The sequence below is a fragment of the Stegodyphus dumicola genome, chromosome 2, assembly GCF_044657685.1.
Source record: "Stegodyphus dumicola isolate Sdum_Otavi_A_Nest chromosome 2, ASM4465768v1".
Lineage (NCBI taxonomy): Eukaryota > Metazoa > Arthropoda > Arachnida > Araneae > Eresidae > Stegodyphus > Stegodyphus dumicola.
Genome location: NC_140769.1, coordinates 245,567,092 through 245,587,517, shown reverse-complemented (window position 1 = coordinate 245,587,517; position 20,426 = coordinate 245,567,092). Strand labels below are relative to the sequence as shown.

The 20,426-nt window shown below is 30.2% G+C and overlaps 1 protein-coding gene across 2 annotated transcripts in view; it reads left to right on the top strand.

Moving 5' to 3' along the window:
- The window catches only part of LOC118180131 (pyruvate dehydrogenase phosphatase regulatory subunit, mitochondrial-like), a 69,204-nt gene extending 49,246 nt beyond the window's left edge, over positions 1–19,958 (top strand). For both annotated transcript variants that reach the window (XM_085811978.1, XM_035349274.2), the window contains 2 exons: positions 6,983–7,162; positions 12,991–19,958. In XM_085811978.1, the coding sequence (XP_085668104.1) occupies positions 6,983–7,162; positions 12,991–13,422 (612 nt within the window). In that variant the 3' untranslated portion in view covers positions 13,423–19,958. The remainder of the gene's footprint in view (positions 1–6,982; positions 7,163–12,990) is intronic.
- The last annotated feature ends 468 nt before the right edge of the window (positions 19,959–20,426 follow it).

The window sequence follows — 20,426 nt, the reverse complement described above, 5'->3', positions numbered from 1 at the left end:
CGAAATTTGGTACATAAGTGAATCTAGACAAGAGCCAGTGCACCTCGAAGCGATTTTTTCGAAATTCGAATTAATTTTTTTTATTTTATGTTTTGGGATGAAAACGCATCATTTTGAGACATAATGGGCTAAAAGAAAGCGAGATTTTACTCTACACACTCCATTTTCATATCGTCATGAAATATAGGCACTTAGCTATTTTACGAACTTAAAATAAATTTCATGTTTCAATAAATCGATTAAATACGAATTTATTTAACAACGTGAGCTTAACACTTTTTCAACAGGAATTTTTCTAAAAAAGTTTCTTTTTAAAAATGTACAGTTTATTTTTCTTTGATTTTTGGACACGTTAAACTTACGACTGCTTTTACAAAAAAGAATTTTGGAAAAATGATAGTATTTTTTATTTTTAAAAATTTTTTTAAATGAAGCTTCCGAGTACACTTCTCACATCTTTAAAAATGTGACTTTGGCAACAATTTTCCTTTCTTATTGTTGTTGATAGATTTTTGATGAAATCGCATCATTTTAAATATTTTCATTCTTTTAGAAATATGGGTTTGGCAACAATTTTTCATCGTATTTCTTATGTCACTGTTATTAAGAGATTGGCATATTTCGTTGTCATTTTTTTATATATGTAATACTATGCAAAGTAATATTCTGTGGAGTTTTTTAATTTAATGTTTGGTGTTCCCTTCAGGCATTTTTCCAGTACATTTAAAAGCCAGACGAAAGAAGCGGCTAGTATGAAATAAAAATTACCAAACATTAAATATATTATTGCCAATGCCAAAAATTCATGGGAAGCCATTTCGATTGTTCCCATCGTCGTACGACTTCAATTAACTGAGATATTAATTAAAAAACTCTGAAAACACTAATTTTAGTACTCATTTTTCCGAGTGGCAACAGTCTCACGCATTGGAGATAAAATGCTTCATTTTGAAAAGTGTTGCTTCTGCTTCCTCTCAAATCATAGAGTTCGTTAATAAAAAATTCATAAGTTTTTCAAAATGTGAAATAAAAATAATATTGCCAAACATTAAATATTTCATTATTATGTAAGATCATATTCTGGCATTGAAGAAAGCACACGATTGCATGTGATGTCACACTGTATGTTGAAAATTGTTCATTAATGTCAGTATTTTGGACCCACCAATGACTGAGTGATAAAAGCCGCTGGACACTTCTAGTTCGGTCTGGGGTTTGAGTCCCGGCAAATAGGATGGCTGCATGGGTGTTTTTGTGGTTTTCTCCATGTGTAATGTGGATACGAGCCAGTTTCCTGTAAAAAGACCTCCATGGGACATCCCTCCCTTTCTATGTATTGTCTAAGGGCGAATCATGTAATAAGTTTAAAAAAAAAAGTAAAAATGTCAATATTATAAATAAATAGCTGCTCTTGGCAACTTTTTTGTTTCAGGTTAATATAATTGACACAATATATTATTGCCACCTTAATTCTTTTATTAATATTGAGAAAATGTTGTTATATTACATTAAATTTAAATCATGATGTCATATGTATTAACCTTAAATGTCAAAAGTTTCTGTTTCCTGGTTCGGCAATAAGAAAATTATTTTCGAATTGGCTATTGCTTAGAAAGAATGAACTAATTTCTTCTATATTGAAAGGTTTTTATGCATTTGCTTTTCAGGGGTACATAGAACTTACCAATTTTGCTCTGACTGCAACCTGCTCATTTGGCGGGCTTGTCGGATAGTATCAGTATTAAAAGAAGATCAGATAATTAATGCATATAAAAGGACATTATAAATGAGAGTTACTTCTCCTAAGGCATGTGAAAAGCAAAGATGATAATCCCATTTAATGATTTCTGTCTGATTCTTATGTATGTCATCTTTATAATATCTATTACTTACCATTAGCAAATTGTTAGTTCAGTTTGTTTATTTTTAGAGACATTTCATCTAATAAAAATGAGCTATTTAGGTGTTAAGAAAAATTTCAAATTTTTTAGAACATACTTGTTAAATTTTAAGATATTAAACTGTCTCATAAAATCAATATTCCTGTTAATCAAGATATTCTGTATAAAAATAAAGAGCTGTGAAAGTTTTGTTTATTACATGGGCAATTAAGTTTAAACATAAGTGATTTTAAAGATTAAATTATTGATTGTTAATAAATTTCCGAAGTGATATTTGTTTCAAACTATATTTTGAATTGAAAAACTACTTCTTTTTAAAGCATAAATTGCGTTTATCTAGCCATCAAGTTAAAGTTTGACCACCTGTTCTGTCCTTAATAAAAAGCAACTCAAAATATAAAAGTACTGTTTTAAAATTTATAATATTGCTCTCAGTTTGATTTATACTATTATTTTTGTATATTTTCGTAATTAATGGAATTGGAATTAAAGTTTATCCTTGAAGTACGGATTACTTGAATATATGGGAAAATTGAACTAAAACTGATTATCTTCTTTTTTAGTTTTTCACTTACACAAAAAATTAAAAATTTCAAATTAAGATTATAAATTATTAAAGTAATGCAATACAGAGGCTGTCCGCACATATTTTAGACGTTGTATATTGTATTCACAAAACTAAATTACATAAAATTCTTGTGTTTTAAATGTTCTATTTGACATCCCTTATTCTGAACTATCTTTCGAGACTGCAATTTCCAGGATAATAATGCCTTTTGAAGTGGCAGAAGAGGTATTCTATCCCATTCCTCCCGAACAGCTTTCCAGAGTCCTGTTAGGGTTTTGGGACAACATTTGGATAATGCAGTTTTTAAAAGTCCGAAAGCACAAAAATCCATAGATGACACATCGGGAGATTTAGTAGGATATCAGTGAAGGGTATGGCCTTGATACCAGTTTTTTGTTCCATTTCTTTTAGGAAATTTACAGTGGATTTTGATGTGTGACTGCTAGCTTTGTCCTGATGGAGTCTCGCAGATTGATGGCACTGTGGGTAAAGCGATGGTATTTCATTCAGAAAAATTGGCGATAAAATATGTTCCTGATAGTATTTGGAGTTAATCTTGACTTTTTTTTTTTTTTCACTCTATTTATTTTTAACTTGCCATTACAAGAAAAACCAGCAACAATCATGAATCCCTTAGAAAAACTTTCTTTTGATTCTTTGAACCATTTTTTTCTCCCCTTTTTATGATAATAATAATTTTTTTTTTTTTTTTTTTTTTTTTTTTTTGTTACAATCATTTAAATACACCCATGCTTCATCTATTGTGACAATTGTTTTCCATTTTTCTTTGGATAAGTGTTTCTCATATAGAATTCTGCAATGTGTCCTGCGTTGAGCGATATGCTTTGGAAGAAGACGATGCACATTGCATTTTTTCGCTTTCTTAAGATTTAAATCAACGTTTATCATTTTGTTTACAGTGGACACCGAGCATTTTAATGATTTTGCAACTGTCCTTTGACTAGGGGGATGTTCTTTTAACATTAAACAACGTACCTTTGCAATAGTCGAAGATGTCCGTTTTTTCCTTGGATACATGTTTGGAATTTTTGTCCCACTTTAGGCTCCAGTTTGACGGTTTTTTTTCCTTTCTTGTTGGTGATATTACCTATAGACGCTTTAGATATCACAAAACCATGACTCTCACATCGTTTTTGGATAACGGAGTATGCATATTTCTCTTCGGAAAGAGCGTAAATATAGCCTTCGAACCACTGCTATGTTAAATTCGCCATTTTGAATAAAAACAAAACTTTCAAGCCACAGATGATAATTTTGACTATTAAAAACATAGTACAATTGCAATTACTTCTTTTGCAGCAAACGATTTTTTATTACCGCTTACCAAAATCGTCTAAAAAAATGTGCAAACAGCCTCTGAATGCTGCAAAACTTATTAAATGATCAAGAAATAATAATTAAATCAAAAGGTGGGTTAACAGTCTATCAGGAAGTACATATACTTAAACAATGCAATAATATAGCATAATAAATTAAATAACAAATTGCTAAAAATTCCTTCCTCTTTTTCAAAGAGCAGCCAGAGAATTTTCAATAGAGCCAAATTCTGAATTAAATATGGATATTTTGAAATTTTTTAAACAATTCAAATGAAGTTGTCAAATAAAAAATAATATAAATAAAATTAAGGTTTATTTAGAATGCAATAAAGTAAAAACTTTTCAATTTTTTTAATCTTAATTAATCTAAAGCTATAATCCTGCTCCGATATGACCATAAAAAATAAGTACATTACAAAGTCCATAATCCAGATGTCCATTATCCAGAATGATCTATAATCCGGACCTCAAAGCCATAAACTGCTTTTTTGGTATGCTTTATGCATGTGCGTAATGCGTTTTACACATGCGCATTTAATGTATAATGGATGGTATAAGTAGGCTAAAATTATCTTTACTGATTCTAAGGCATATCGGTTAATATTGCAGATTGGCGCTGTTCCTTAATCTTCTAATTGGATCCGACTTATTTTTTTCAGACTGTTAGAGCAATTTTATAAAAATTAAGCTTGAACTTTTGATTATGTAAAAAAGAGTTTCCAATTCTGGAGCTGCCAAAGGATCTACAAAGCGAAAGCATGTTTCGATGTCCATCAAACAAAAAGTGGGATTGCTGCAAAAAATGGATAAAGTCATATCCGTCTCAAAATTATGTGAGAAGTACGGCATTGGAAAGTCAACTGTATATCATCAGGGTCTGGTGCAATGAAAAAAGTAAATAAATCAATAAATAATAAATGTTTCTGAACCAATAATGACACAAACTGAAGTCTGAACTTAAAATAATCTCGGAAAAATTATCAAAGTAATTTCTGTCTTTATCAGTTGAACCTCTACAGGCCACAGTAAGCAGTGCAAACTATTGCAAAATTATAGCATCAAAAGCATAAACAAATTTTTGTTAAAAAAAAACAAGATCTGCAGATACAAGCAATCCAGCGTGTGCAGAAACAAAAATATATGTAAATTTTGAAACACCACATGCCTGGTTAAACACACTTTGAAATATATAGCATTAAAATCATAAGCAAAAAAGCTTTAAAATCCAATAATAATAATAATTTTCATTTTAAGCTAACCATGTCAAAAAATATGTAAACCCGAAGCAATCCAACATAGGAAAATTTTGATCCAAAAAACATAAAATAAAAAATAATAAATAAAAAGAGGAGTTAGTTCATAAAATCTGTAACATTAGAACAACAAAAATTTTGAAATAAAAAATAACAGAGCAACAAAAGTTTAAAAAAAAAATAAATTCAACCTGTTTTATAGCTAAGTCTAAAATATTCTTCTGGTATTTGGTTTTTGCATATGTTTGTTCTGAGTTAATAGAGGATGAATTTTAAACTGGCAGAAAAACAAGGCCTTCATAAAAGGTGATGCAAAGCAAAAAGCATTTTGTATGCTTGGGTTTCATGTTACCAAGTTTAGTGTCACTGTGCAGTGCCAGTTCTGAACAAAATATAGACAGGCCATGCTGAGTCATAAGGCAATCCATCGTTGGTGTGCAAAATTTCAGTTGGCAGGTTGCATTTGTAAAGGAAAATCAACAGGTGCTCCTTCAGTAGGAGAAGACATAGTTGAGTGTATTGGAGCCAGCTATGTGAGAAGTCCTCAAAAATTGACATATTAAGTGGCTGAAAACTGGGAGTACCCCAGAAAACTGTGTGGAAACCGTATCATTTGTATTTGGTGCAACATTTGAAATCTGAAGATCTGCCATCTCGATTATTTTTCTGTGAGACACTTCTGACTCACATGCAGAATGACAAATTTTTGAAAAAGTTAGTATAGTGCAAAGTCTGTAATTGGGACATCCATTATCCGGAATGATCTATAATCCAGACCTCAAAGCCACAAACTTTGCGCAAGCGCGTAGAGAATGCGCAAACATTTCGTGTGTATGCTTTATGCATGTGCGCGTTGAAAGAAATGTTTAATGAAGTAAACAAATAAATATTAGGGTTTTTTTTTTTTTGTGTTTGTGTGTGTGTGTAAAATTTGATACCCTTTAGATCATAATTGCTTTTTTAATAGTATAATTTCTGCATGCCATCTTACCAGATTTGATGATCTATAATCCGGAATCGCGAAGTCCCGACGAGTCCAGATTACGGACTTTGTACTGTATTCAGAAATGAATCAACTTTCTACATTTCAGGAGTAGCCAATAAGTGTAACATGAGAATTTGGGGTATTGAACATCCACATGTGCTAGTGCAATATCATCGTGATTCTCCTAAGGTTAATGTGTTTTGTGCAATATCCTATGAAACTATCTATAGTTTGAGCTTTTTTTTTTTTTTTTTTTTTTTTTTTTTTACCACTGTGATGGGAGGAGTGTACCTAGATATGCTAAAACTTTGGCTTCTGCCACAACTGCAAGAGGATATGCCTAGCTTTATTCTGCAGCAATATGGTACACTACAACATTTTATGATTGAAGTGTGGAGCCACCTCAATAACACATTACCACAACAGCAGATTGGTTGTGTATCTACCGCAGACAATGCATTCTTGTATTGGCCACCATGATCCCCAGATCCCACCACATGTGATTTCTTCATGTGGGGACTTGTAAAAGATCACATGTGTGTGTCTCCAGTTCCAATGACTACTTGGAAGCTTGAACTGACTTGAAAGCCCATATCAAAGCTGCTATCACCAGCATCGATACAGACATCCTGCATAAAGTTTGGCAAGAATTCCATTTCAGACTTGATGTATGTCATATAACAAAGGGAGCGCATATAGAACATTTGTCAGGAGTACATTCAAAACTTGCTTACATTACCTCTGCATGTATGTACATTTTTAATGAATACATTTATTACATTTTGTATAGAGCATCTATGAAACTGTGGCATTCATTTTGACTTACATATATATATATATATATATATATATAATATTGTATTTCAGTTCCAAAATTGTTTATTTTTAATTAAGTAATCTAAAAATTATAACACATTTAATGATTTTTTTAACAGTATGCTTTACATGTGTATAATAATCTTATGAATGCTGGAAAAGATTATGGGGTCCGAAATGTTGGTTATTATGCTTTGCGTTTCCTGCGTATTGAAAAGTTCATCCCATTTTGGGCTGAGGAACTAGATAGCCATACTACTCCTTTTGAAGTGGGTCGAGGTTTTAAAGTTAAAATGCAGGTAAGTAGAAGCAATTTTTGTTTTAAGATAAAAAATTTTAAAATAAGTAAATAAATAATATTCATTCTAAATTAACTTTAGCAAATGTATGGTAATAATATTGTCACCATTATAATTTGCTTATCAAAAAAGAATAAAAAAAGAACATTTTAAATGGAAAGAAGGTAGGTAGCTTTACATCTTATATTCCTTTTCCCACCATCTATAACACTTTAGGGAACATTTGGTGCTGTTTTTTATTAAATGTTTTCTTAATGTAAAATGTATGTAAATTTTATTGCATACAGTAGTAACAAAAATAATACATTTTTATAGCCTTATTTCTATTTTAAACATTTCCTATTCACACTTTGAACTGAGGCATATGTTTTAATGTATTAAGTTTTATTAGTGTGTTTTTGCATAGAATTTGTTCCCAAAAGTGTTCATACACTTATGAGTTTCAGTTAAATATTACTTTATTCATTAATAAAAATTAATATTTGAGAATGAGAATTTTTTAATAATATCTCTAAATTTCTCTTAGCAAAAATACATCAGTTATTTTGTGAACACAGTGAAAGTTTTTTTTTTTTTTTTTTTTTTTTTTTTTTTTTTTTTTTTTTATTTTATTTTAATCAGTAATCATAAAGTAACAAAAAAGTTACCTCACAAAAATCTTTATACACTTAAAAGAAATCTGCATATATTAGTAAATAATGTAGTAGTTCTGTTATTCAATATTTTGTAGGATATCTTGCAGCATTTATGAAAGCTTTCAAACATCTAGCATACAGTTCACTTTTTTTTTTTTTTTTTTTTTTTTTTTTGTGTGTGTGTGTGTGTGTGTGTGTTAATTATTTGCATCAGTGTTCCTTTATACTTCCATCATTCTTGTTTTAGTTCAGTAATTTTCATTTTTATGTTCTGTTTTCATATTCTAACCTCTAATTCTGTTCAAATGTGTTCTATCAGATTTTAATGTAGTGACTGAGGTGGAATTTTTAAAACTCCTGGACAAATATAGGCACTCCAAAGGCAAACATTGAGGGTCATGTGCTTAGGATTGTTATCCTGATTAAAAAAAAAAAAAAAAAAAAATCTGAAATCTTTCAGATTTTAAATTACGTCCAAAGGGGCGTTTTTTTAACGTTTTGAGTGTTACCTTTATTTATTAAATATCATGTTCTTTGCACTTAAACCATAAAATTCAGTTCAAGAGCAATATCGCAAAATAATGTTAAATTAAGCATATCTTTAGAATTTCCGATATACGCAGTCTCGCAAGCTGGAGATAAAAGTATTTTTTTTCTATATAACGTTGCCATTTCTCGCTTTTAAAGCATTGAGTTTGTAAATCAAAAATTCGTTAAAGTTTTACAAAATATAAAATCTATAATAAAACAAATTCCAAATTTGGGATTTCAGATGCCCATATTCGCAGTAGGATTTCGTCATTCAAAATTCGATGGCTCTATGTACCATTGTTTTATCACAATGCAAGAAATAGACAATCATTTATGCAGATTTTTCATTATTTAATTTCTTCAAATATAATGCAGGACTCTAACATTTTGTGGCAACAGTTTGAAAAGTGAACCGACGTTTATGAGTCCGACGCAAAATCGCAAAACGAAAACAATAGTCCTTCAGGGACAAAGCTCCTTTGGACTAATAAATAAAATAAAGTTGTTTTCAATACCCAAATTTTGGGCAAATAATTTTAAATTATCTTTAAAAATATTTAAATAAAGAGCATTATGAAATCAATATGTACTAAATTACCTAATCCTGATGCTGATATGCCTCTACATAATACCTCCACATGAGAACACTTCAAACCATCATGCTTTACTACTGTTCTAACCAAGCTCTTGGAATTCAGCTTCTCATTTTTTCTTCTCCATACAACTTTGGAACCAAAAATGTTAAATTTGCTATCATCTGCAAATAACACATGGTTCCAATGCGATTTAGAGCTTATTTACCATTGATTTTGTGAAGGAAATAATAAGCTTTCTATTTTTTGCACTTGCAAAAAATTTTCTTTCTGCAGAGTGCCCATGTAGTCCAACTGATCCAAGTACTTGTCAAGCAGTTTTAGGTGGAACACAAATTTTCTAATTATAAATCTCTGATCATGTTGACTTCTTACTTTATTCTCATTCTGATTATCCTTTTTAAAGCATTTTATCACATACTGCACCATAGAATCTGATAAATTAATTAATTTAGCGATATGCCGGATTGATTTTCCACCCTTATGATGAAAAATGATCAATCTTCGAATGATATTTGTTGTTTCCTTATGACTACGACCCATTTTTAAATATTAAATAAAATATTAGGAAGTAAGAAAGCAAAGAATAAAGCAAGCAGATTTTTAAACATCATCAAAATGCAAAAGTGGCAGATGACAATTTTATTTATGAAATTTTACGAAAATGTTTTGGGTATACGATCGCTTTTGTGGTATGTTTTACCTATGCCTCCTTCCATTTTTCAATTTTAGAAAAAAAAAAAAAGTCAATATTAAAAAAAATTTTTACTTTTATTCAAAATCGCATGAAGATGATATGAAAAAATATGGGGCTGTATATTCAAATTCATTTCTGTGCTGCATACTACTGCAAATTCTAAAGTGTATGACCACTTTTGGGAGCCACTGTATATATAATTTCTTTTTTTTTTTCCCCTGAATAATAATTTTTGGTATTCAAAATCGCCGAGTTGTGTATAGCAAAGCATCTAAATTAAAGCTTAGAACAGTTCTTTAAAATAAGAAAGAAAGAAAAATTAGTAATATTCCCAATTGAAGTTTATTCTTCCTCCATTTTTCTAGTGTATTCAGTATACATTTATTTTCAGATTGCAACAGTTTTAAAAAGTCTCATTTCCTATATAAATTTTATTGTAATATGGGGGAAAGGAAGTCTGTTTCCAGAGTTTGCATCAACTCTGTCACTTGTTTTTCAGCTCCTTTCCTCCTTCAGGCCCACCAGCGGCCGAGCGGTAACGTCACTGAACACTGGTAGTTCGGTCTGAGGTTCGATTCCCGTGAACGGGCTGGCTGTATTGTATTCATGGTTTTCCCCATGTGTAACGTGTATACGAGCCAGTTTCCCTTAAAACGTCCTCTACGAAGGCATCCCTCCCTTAAGGCAGATTGCCCTCGAGTGCTTTTCCGTATTCTAATAAACCAAACCAAACCAAACCTTTCCTCTATCTTACCATATATCAGAATGTCATTTTTCTCATTTTTTATAAATCTAATTAAAGTGATGCATTTCAAATAATGAGTAAAACTTTTTAATTACAAATAATTTTAAAGTTTATTATATTTAAAAAAACAGGCTTTATTCATAATATATAAATAATTATTACCATATTTAATCATATATTTTTGCTTTAATTTTTTTGTATGAAGATTGGGAGAGAAAAATTATATAAATAATTTAATTTCTAAAGAACACAATTACAGTAAGAACATAACACATTAAAAGTATTCATGGATAAAGTACTGATAACCATAAAATTGTTATTTATTTTAAAAAAAACCTACATTCCAGTAGGAATACATCAAATATTAACATTACGATTTTTAATCAAATATTGTTATTTATGCTCCCCTATATCTCACCTTCACTTATTGTTGTCCACTGCTACTTTGGCCTTGTATCATTCACTGCTGCTGGGACTGTTGTCTTGCTACAGCTTCATTGTCTTCATCAACATTCGAAGTATGTCTTCCCACATGCAATGATCTTTAGAACAATCAAGAGCATTAGTTATCTTTCTTTTTTTTTTTTTTTTTTTTTTTTTTTTTTCAAGCTCTTTACTGTTATTACTTCATCAGTTAGAGCCTATGAGCCCAAAATAATGAGCAAATTAATTCAATAGATCTCTGGATTTTTACAGTCCACTAGTAAAACTATACACCTTCTGACATCCATTTATTATAAAATTTCCCAGATGCTCTTTGATTGGTTAGTTCACTGATGCATCCAGTGGTTGCATAAGTGATGTAATGACAGGAATCCTTGAATAATGACAGAAACATGGTGGTTGTTAATTCTTTTTAAAAACCTCTTAAGCTGTTTAAAACCAGTATTGACTTCTAATGTAGAAGAATCCCTGATCACCAGGTTCATACAATATGGAGCCACTCTTCCATTCAGATAACATAACAAACATGTTGCCATTCTTAGTGAGTGGAAAGGGAGGTATTTCGAGCTTGTAAAATAAAAACAATCACTCTGTGATCAAAGCCTTTTAAAATTTATGGGAGCTGACTTCCTGAACACAGTAAGGATGGGGAATATTACATGAATACTTTTTTAATTTTAAGAACTAAAAGGTAGGAGGAATACAGCTGTAAGTGTTAAGAAATAATTAAGTGAAAACTTTTTTCCCCTTTTCTTTTCTTTCTTTCTTTTTTAAATATTTTGCTGAGTTTATGTGATAGTCAAATGTCACTTTTTTAATTCCTTTAGGAGTATATGATTAGTTATTCTTTGTCATGAACTTTATATTATGGTTTCAGTTCTGTCTATCCAAAATTTAACATTTATGTCATTGGAGCTGAATCTCCTACATTGAAAATCACTGATTTAATGTATGCATATTTACAAAATTAATTGCTTTATGCTTTAATGTTTCAAATCTGTTATTAATGTACATTACTTTAATTGATGGTTCTGTTTAAATGTATTAAAAGAAATTTTATTTCGAGAACTTGATGAAGCAGTAGATAGTGTTTTTTATGTAAATGCTGAAAGCTGATTTTTAGGTAAAGACTAGAATTTCAGTACATGAAATTAGTGATTTAAAAAATAAAATCAAAAAGGAATTAATTTTTTCCCATGTTGTAAAATAATAAGTCTAATTAGTATACTTATCTTGTGCTGGTTACGTTTTGTTTTGTGCACCACTTATTTTTTAAAATAATAAACTATAATTTAACTATGAATTTTATTACATGTAAGATTTGCTTTGTGAAATTTGCAAGTATGTAAACAGGAATTCAAGCTAAACTGCTCAGAAAATGATGTAGTGACACAATTTCTGATTTTATCCTGATGTATTGTTATTATTAGAGTCCCTCAAACTCGACTTCTGAACAACTTTTGGTAAACTTTTTTAAGATATCTTGAGGCAAAACAAGGCAAATATTACATATGGTACATATAATTATTTTCTTGCATGTATCTTTCCTGTTCTGTTCAAAGATTTGAGCATTCTTTTTCTGGAATTTTTGTTGTTTTGGCATTGTGCTGTTAATTCGTACGTTCTTATGTTTTTACTGCTATAGAAAAATTACATAAATGTTTATTTTTTCATTATTTTCTGACAATTTACTTCATAAAATAATGTAAAAAAAATTATATACAATTCAGTTCATAAATACATTTTTTTTTATTTGCAAATTTCGTCATTTATTTTAAATGCAAGGGGGAAATCATAAGCTTTTTCTTCCCTACTGCCTCAGTAAGGTTTCAATTCCTAGATGCGTGCTAGTTTCACAGTGCGACCACCATCCACAGATCAATGGATAAGAGTAGATTTTTTTTAATCCGTATATTATTTGTCTCTTGGATCATAATATTCGATTCCTAAAGTTTTTTAGTTAAAACATTAAAAATAATATTGCCCACATCGAAGGGTTAAATAATTAAGAGTTCCCCCTTATTCCGTAAAACTCGACTTTTTGGAAACTCAACAGTCTCTCAGTCCACATTATGTCAAGTTTGCGGGACTCTACTGTGTTATTATTATTTTTGTTCATTTTGCTGTGCCAGATTTCGGATGCAATTTATGTCACTTAAAGAAAAATTTCATTATTCTTTCAGAAAGACTATTTCTTAGGGAAATATGCATTACAGAATCAGTTGGAGAAGGGCCTAAAACGAAGGTTAATTCACTTTCAACTTGAGAACCACAACCCAGAAACTGATATATGGACTTGGGGTAGGGAACCTATTTACCGTAATGGACGTTATGTTGGGAAAACTACATCATCTGGCTATGGTTTTACCTTAGAACGAGTTATTTGCCTTGGCTTTGTGCACAACTATAATGAACAAACTGGTGAACCTGAAACTGTAACAACAGATTTTATTACAGATGATGCTCATTTTGAAATTGAAGTTGCAGGAAAGAGATATCCTGCACGAGCTAGTCTTCATGCTCCACAGATACCTATAGTCAGTATGAATGGGACTAGCACTAGGTATACACCAAAAGCCAGGTTAAGCAGTGTGTCTCATAGTACTGACAGTTAAAATTATATTGAATTGATGTATATATACATAAACATGTATTTTTGAGTAGCATTCTTTCAATCAATAATTTTAGTATGATTTAATAATAACTTATATTATAGTTCATGATGTAGTCAGAATTAAATTTTCCGACAGTTTTGTCGTAGAACATTTATGTGCCCATTTTATAAATGAATATTTCAAAACTTGAGTGCAACATTTAGTCAATTGACACACAGTACCTGCTGCTTATTAAAAGCTGTTTCATAAATGCCAATTTTAATATTGTAAATTATGTTATCAACTTTGAACTTATTTAGTAAGATAGTAACTAACATTTAATCTAATAATGAATATCTAAATTATTAATTAAAAATTAAACTATTCACAAAACTTGAAGACTGATTTTTTTAGTAAAAATAATCATATAATTACATACCTGATGAAATTTTAAACTTTTATAAAAAACTGCTCTATCTGTGTTTGTTTTGCATTGTTTTTCAATTGTATTTTCAAGTTAATAGCTGTTGGTAGCTTTTCTAATCTCCTTCTTTCAATTTAAGAATTCTTAGAGTTTGCAGTGCTTTTCTCGATTCAACTGAGGTTGGCATATAGTCACTTTCTTCTATTTCAGTTTCAGTCACTGAACTCTTTTAACATTTTTTAAAACATCATAGTCAATGTTTTCACATGCTATCGCAGTAGTATCATAAATTGCAATGCATTCTAAAAACAAATCTGTGTAATTTCTCTCATTGATGTTCGAAATAACAGAAATAGTTTACAATTCTTCTGTGGCTTTTTCTAAATAAAAACTGTGTTTTCTAAAGCAATATCAGTGTGTTGAAAGACTGCTTCCCATGCATTGAGTATAATATGCATAGCCTCTTGTTGCAACTAAAATTCCCTAAAGGGATAAACTGATGTTGGCTTTTCCCATTGCAGGGGGGGAATACAGTTAGAACACACAGGAATGATGATGTGGGAAGATGTATAGATCTGGCACTGTGCCGCATATGATATTTCATATTTGTTTTTGTCATGTTTGTTAATAATAAATAATCGAAAGACAACTACTGTGAATTAAGTGACTCAACACTTCAGAACGAAGACACCACACCTCTAACAAAGATATTAACTTAGTTCTCTCCTTCAAAGTGCTTTCATTTTCACAAGATTCAGTTTTGTTTATTTTCTTGTATTGAAATTACATTTGAAAGCTTTTATGTTGATCTTGATCTAATGGCTGAATGATAGAAATTGTGTTTGCAGTAAGAAACACTAATTTAATATTTTTCAGAATAATATCAGAGGGGTGTGCAGCACAGTTATCTAACAACAAAGCTTTCTCTCTCTGTGTGGTGTTTTTTTTCCCTCCCTCCTCTCCAGTTCTTTGTCCTTGGCACAAAATTTTCTCCCAACATTTTAGCAAAATCTACAGCATTTAAGTAAATTGCACAATGTTGTTCAGGAAATCCCCATTTTAAAAGCTGCTTCTCTTAGCTGCATTTACTGAACACATCATAATCTCTCAGTAATTTATCCTTTTCTTTCAGGCTTATTTTTTAAGACATTTACAAGTCATGCACACAGCAAATAAAAAATGTTTTTGTCCAATTTGTTAAAATCCAAAATTTCCGTTTATATCTAGCAGGAAGATTGCATCTTTGTCTGTCAAGTCGGATTTCAGGATTATTAATTATTTCAGTATAATCAATGATTTCTCTTCTTTTTTCTTCAACCTAGAATGACTACTCCCTTTTTCCAATTAAAGACTGATAATGCACTATAATGTAAGCAAGCATTTCATCATATTTACTGAGAATGCCCTACAGACTTATTGTGTGCATGCACATCCATTCCCTGTCAGCTGGTGTCCAAGAGAGGGAGCCAATATTCACTTAAGCACCACCTATTCTTTAATCCTGGGAAGCATTTGTTAATTTATAATCAAAGAAATTGTTTCCAATGCCTATAGGGGACTGCTTTTGTTAATTATAAGACAAAGGTATTATGTCACTCTCGGCTTTAGTCTGGACAAAGAGATTTACAAACAGTGTGACAGGAACTAGGGAAGTGTACCCAGCACCCCAGGAAGTCTTGGTTCTAACTACACTGGCTGGTGGCTGAGTTTCATAATCATTGTGTTTAATAAGCGGCAGGTGCTGTATTAGATGTTCTTGCTAGAAATCGCTTAATTTTTGGGTTTACATGTTAATATTAAAAACTTACATGCTGTATGACCTCTGTTTATATAACAGAAATAAATATGTCAATCACAAATATCTATAAGCAACAAAACTTTATTAATATATTATCTTCTAAATATTCCAAATTATCAATATTTTAGTTATGCATATATACTTTGAAAAAAATTACAATGACTTAATTTTATATTAGAGCAAAATTAAAAGTTAGTGAAGTCTGAAATTCCTTTTTTTCTCTGTTACCTAATATAAAGTCTATTTGTGGAATTTCTTTCTTAAAAAAAAGTGTAACAAATTATGTTAAAAGTAGCACACAGTAATAAAGTATTATCTGTAATTTGAAATAATTATAGTATAATATTTCATAATTTATGTATGTATATAAGAAATTCATGTAAAATCCAAACAATGCATTATATAAAGAGGACAAAGATTTAGAAACAAAAATTAGATCTGTTATACTGGTTATGTTTCTGCTATTTTTTAATCACCAACTTTGAAAGAATTCCACAATGATTCATTATGCATTGTTTTCACATTTTAATAAGTAAATATATTGAATGGGAATAAAAGTCAAATTTACTAAGAATTCATACATTTTTCATATACATCAAAAAAGAGAAGGATCGATTTACGATGCCATCCGTTGAGCTGAAGAAACGATGGTAACAGTAGAACAGATTAAAAGTATGCAGGGGATGAAATAAAAGCTCCATACGAAATTTGTGTTATATCTGCATGTTACGAGGCTATGTTTGCAACTTGTAATTTGATGATACTTCAAGAAAGATTTTTTTGTTTTATTGATCAGCACTGGTTGTTTAGCTCTTTTGTTAGTTTTGATTCTAATTTGATTTTGTTAGTTTTGAATCATTATTTTTTTTATGTATGAATGTGCAGTAATAGCTGTGTGAGGCCTTAAAATCTGTAATAAAATACCCTAGCTGTTATAAACTGAATGTTAATATAATTTTTCTGATACGACTGAAGAACATGTTTAGCTGTTGCCCTCATTTTAATCTATATTTTTATTATTATTGTTGTTGTTATTTTATTTTATTTTATTTTATTTAGTGTTGATGTGATTGCTGATATTTTAGTACTATCTGATTTTTACATTAAGTTTTTAAGTTACGTTAAGTTTTACCTTAAGTTTACATTAAGCTAGAAAACGTTTTCTCCATCATTTTTTTAAAATGCAGCATATTGATTATTGATTATTAAAATAAACCATTCCATCTTTAATTTTTTGTCCTAATCAAAAGAATATGCATATTGTGTCTTTCATGTAGAGTACTGTTTTGCAATGGATTCTTGCCATTTACATGTTCTGCTAAAAATTAAGATTTCTAAAAATATTGTATTGAACTAAACTTTTCAGTCTGTAAATCAGTGCTTGTCACTTAATTTATTAACATCAGAGACTTTTCATAAGTTGTTGTTTTATTTTTAAATTAGATATAGATTTAAATATTGCTCTCTGCAATTTATACACAACCCCTTAGTTTTCAAGAAAATTTATACTATAAAACTTTGAAATTAAATAATTCAGTCTATTTTTATTGTATAGCTGCTCTTTGTATTTTATTTTTTATCACGATTATTTTCTTGAGTACTCACGAATTTTTATCACGAGTTTTCCTGAGTATTAAAACTGGGGGAACTTACACTTTTTATAAAATTTATTTTTTTTAATGTAAATGGGCTAAAATATGAACATTTATATCATTCATAGCATTTTTTGAAAGGAAGTATACATCTACAATTAATGATTTCAAAAATAAAGGCTGGTAACGACTTTAGTGGGCACAGTGGGAAAAAAAGTATGTGTGTGTGTAAGATAAGAAATACGTAAATCAAAATTATAACTTAAATTAACTATAGCCTGTTAATTTCTCATTTTTATTTGTGTATTTCCCCTCTCTATTATAAAAATAGTAATTGCTCATAATAACTTTCTTTGGTCTGTGTCATTTCTAGATTAATTCATATGATTTTACATAGCACTCTAACAAAAGTAGCTTACATAAGACTTTAGTCGATAATAATTTTAGAGCTTTATTAATTATCCAGTCAAAGGGTGAAACTGAAAATAACCATTATGAATTAGAATTTCATCCTGAATGCATCAGATTTTGCTTTCTCTTTTCGTCTGATCTAAATTGCTGCTCTTTCCTTACTGTCACAATATAGAAAATGTACCATAATTTCCAGAGGAAAGCCTACATCAGTATAAATTCCATACTTGAGGAAAATGGCACAAAAAACTAAAACATTTCATCAGTATAAATGTCTCACTAAGTTAAATTGTGCATGACTTCGACATGAACATCATAGCTACAAAATCTTGATGTAAGTCATGATATATGGCATATCAGTTAAGAAAATGCATGAAATGAAACCATAACTCAAAAATAAATTATAGGTAAAAAGTCTAAAATACACTTGTGTTCACAAAGCTGCTTAATTATATTTACCCAGCTTAAGCATATATCCAGATACGTAATACTCGCATACTGTGTTGTAAAAAATGTTGCAACAACAAAATATTGAATTGAATTATAGAAAAAAAATTTTTATTTTATTTTTGTTGACAAAAAGAATTACAGCAAACTGTACATCATATGAAGCCATCAGAATCTTGATATTGTTTTCCTTTTAAAAATTATCATCGGCTTTAGCTTGTTTGCAGAAACTAACACACTTATACATGAAGTTCTTTCATGCCCTGTTGTAAGCACAGATACAGCTGTTTTACCAGCTTTTTTAACAGTTCTGTTTTTAGGAGAGTCAAAAGCTAGTGGTGTTTCATCCATATTTATTATTTGTGATAGAAGAATTTTATTCTCACTAATAATATCTGTCACATATTTTAGAAAAGATGTTTTACAACCTGCCAGCTCATTGGAAACTGTTGCCTGACTATTGTTACACCAGCAAAGACCTCTTTTGGAGTTATTTATGTTCAGAGTTCCCACCACCAACAAAAATTTTGCTCGTAAGCGAATTTCTATAGTCAAAATTGTCCTTGTCTTTCCTCATTGCTCCTTTATCCACTTCGCAGGATCGTCCTCTAGATTTGGCCATTTTACAATACCACTTCTTTTGACTCATTTCCGTTGTGCCATATTTTCAAGTTCTTCTTTTTCATCTCTACAACATCAAATGCATTGCTCATCAACTTCAAATTCTCAAGCTGCTACTCTATTTCCAGCTTGTTTAGCACAGGAAATTAAGCTTAAAACTAACAGTATAGCTTCTGTGCCGTTTAGGTGCCATTATAAAAATATTTTCACTTCTTTCTTACTTAAAAACTATCCAACAAGCACTTACACTGAAGCTTATGGGATCTGTAGCAGGCAGAATGCCAAGAAGAATTGTTTTGTGCCAAAGGGGTGGAAAAAGAGGAAATACGTTGGGAGTTCTTTATTGCAACACGGATGCAGTAATGCCACATTTGAAAAGAACCCTAGTAAATTTACAATAGGAAGGGAAGGGGAGATAATGGGTTCCAGAAGATTCATCAAGGAGCAAAGAACAGACGCTTCTCAAACTGATATGAATGAAGTGAAAACATAGCAGTTTTGAGGTCTCATTTAGGGTGAAAAGGCACGTAGGTCCATTATGACATCTTAGTGAATATTTTTTTAAGTGCACATAATTGCCACATTGGTAGAAACACCACAGCTACTAAAAATTTTAATTTTAAACATATAAATGCTGCGGTGTTTCTTCTGGAAATTGTGGTAAATGTTCTAGAACAGTCATGATTAGAGTGCCAAGTTATTTGTAGCCACAAATGTTTAACTAAAATAAGAGAAGTATTATTTAAATTCGTTACATCTGCACTTATAGCTTCATGCTTCAGTATCCCATTCTGTGACATTTTGAAATTATCACATATATATTTATTTACTATCTAAAATTTCTTCACATTTCCTAAGATGTAATCTAATCTTATACACATGTACTTTTTTATTCTTATATTTTTTAAATAAAGAATGACTAGAATAAGACAAGATTATATTTATTGCAGTATGTAATTTGCGAAATCGGTTTTAATATTCTAATTTTTTTATAAAGTGTCTAAAATACAATTTTTCTTAAGAGAGTTTTTAGAAGAAATATTTTTTTAAAAAAAAGGACATTTACTGCAGATTAATTGTCAAGCTAGTTTTTAGTAGCACCTGTAAGGTTTAATATTTTTTATCATTGCTAGTGTACCTATTTAAAACGATGGAAGTCATGAATAGCAAGCACATGTATTCGAATGTTTTGTATAAAAGCATACAACAACCATTTTTACTATGTAAAATAATAAATAAAATTTATATTCGTTAAATAAAAAAACTGATTTCGTTTTTTTCATAAATGTTACATTTCTTTGGAACACATTTATGTGTTTGTTTTATGATTGTACAAGGCTGTGATGACTTCATGGTTTAATAAGGCACCATTTAGCAAGACGAAACAAACATTTATTCAATATATAATTCAAAGCATAATATAATAGTTACTCAGAGCAGTACGTCGCTCCTACCGCATAGTACATTCTACTACCTTCCTCTTCCGAGGCTAACATGCAACTCCTAATAAATACATTAACCCTTCTCGAAGAAGAGCTACCTGCGCCAAGCATGCTCTGTTGATCGCCAAACAGTCGCCAGATATCACACCCCGTCATAAGATTGTTGTTGATATTATTTACAAATCAATCAGCAATCTGGAAACTAAAATCTAGCAACTGTTTGCGATCAACGTGAAAAAGAAAAAAAAAACTACATATACTTTTATACATTCTATCCTAATTTTCAAATC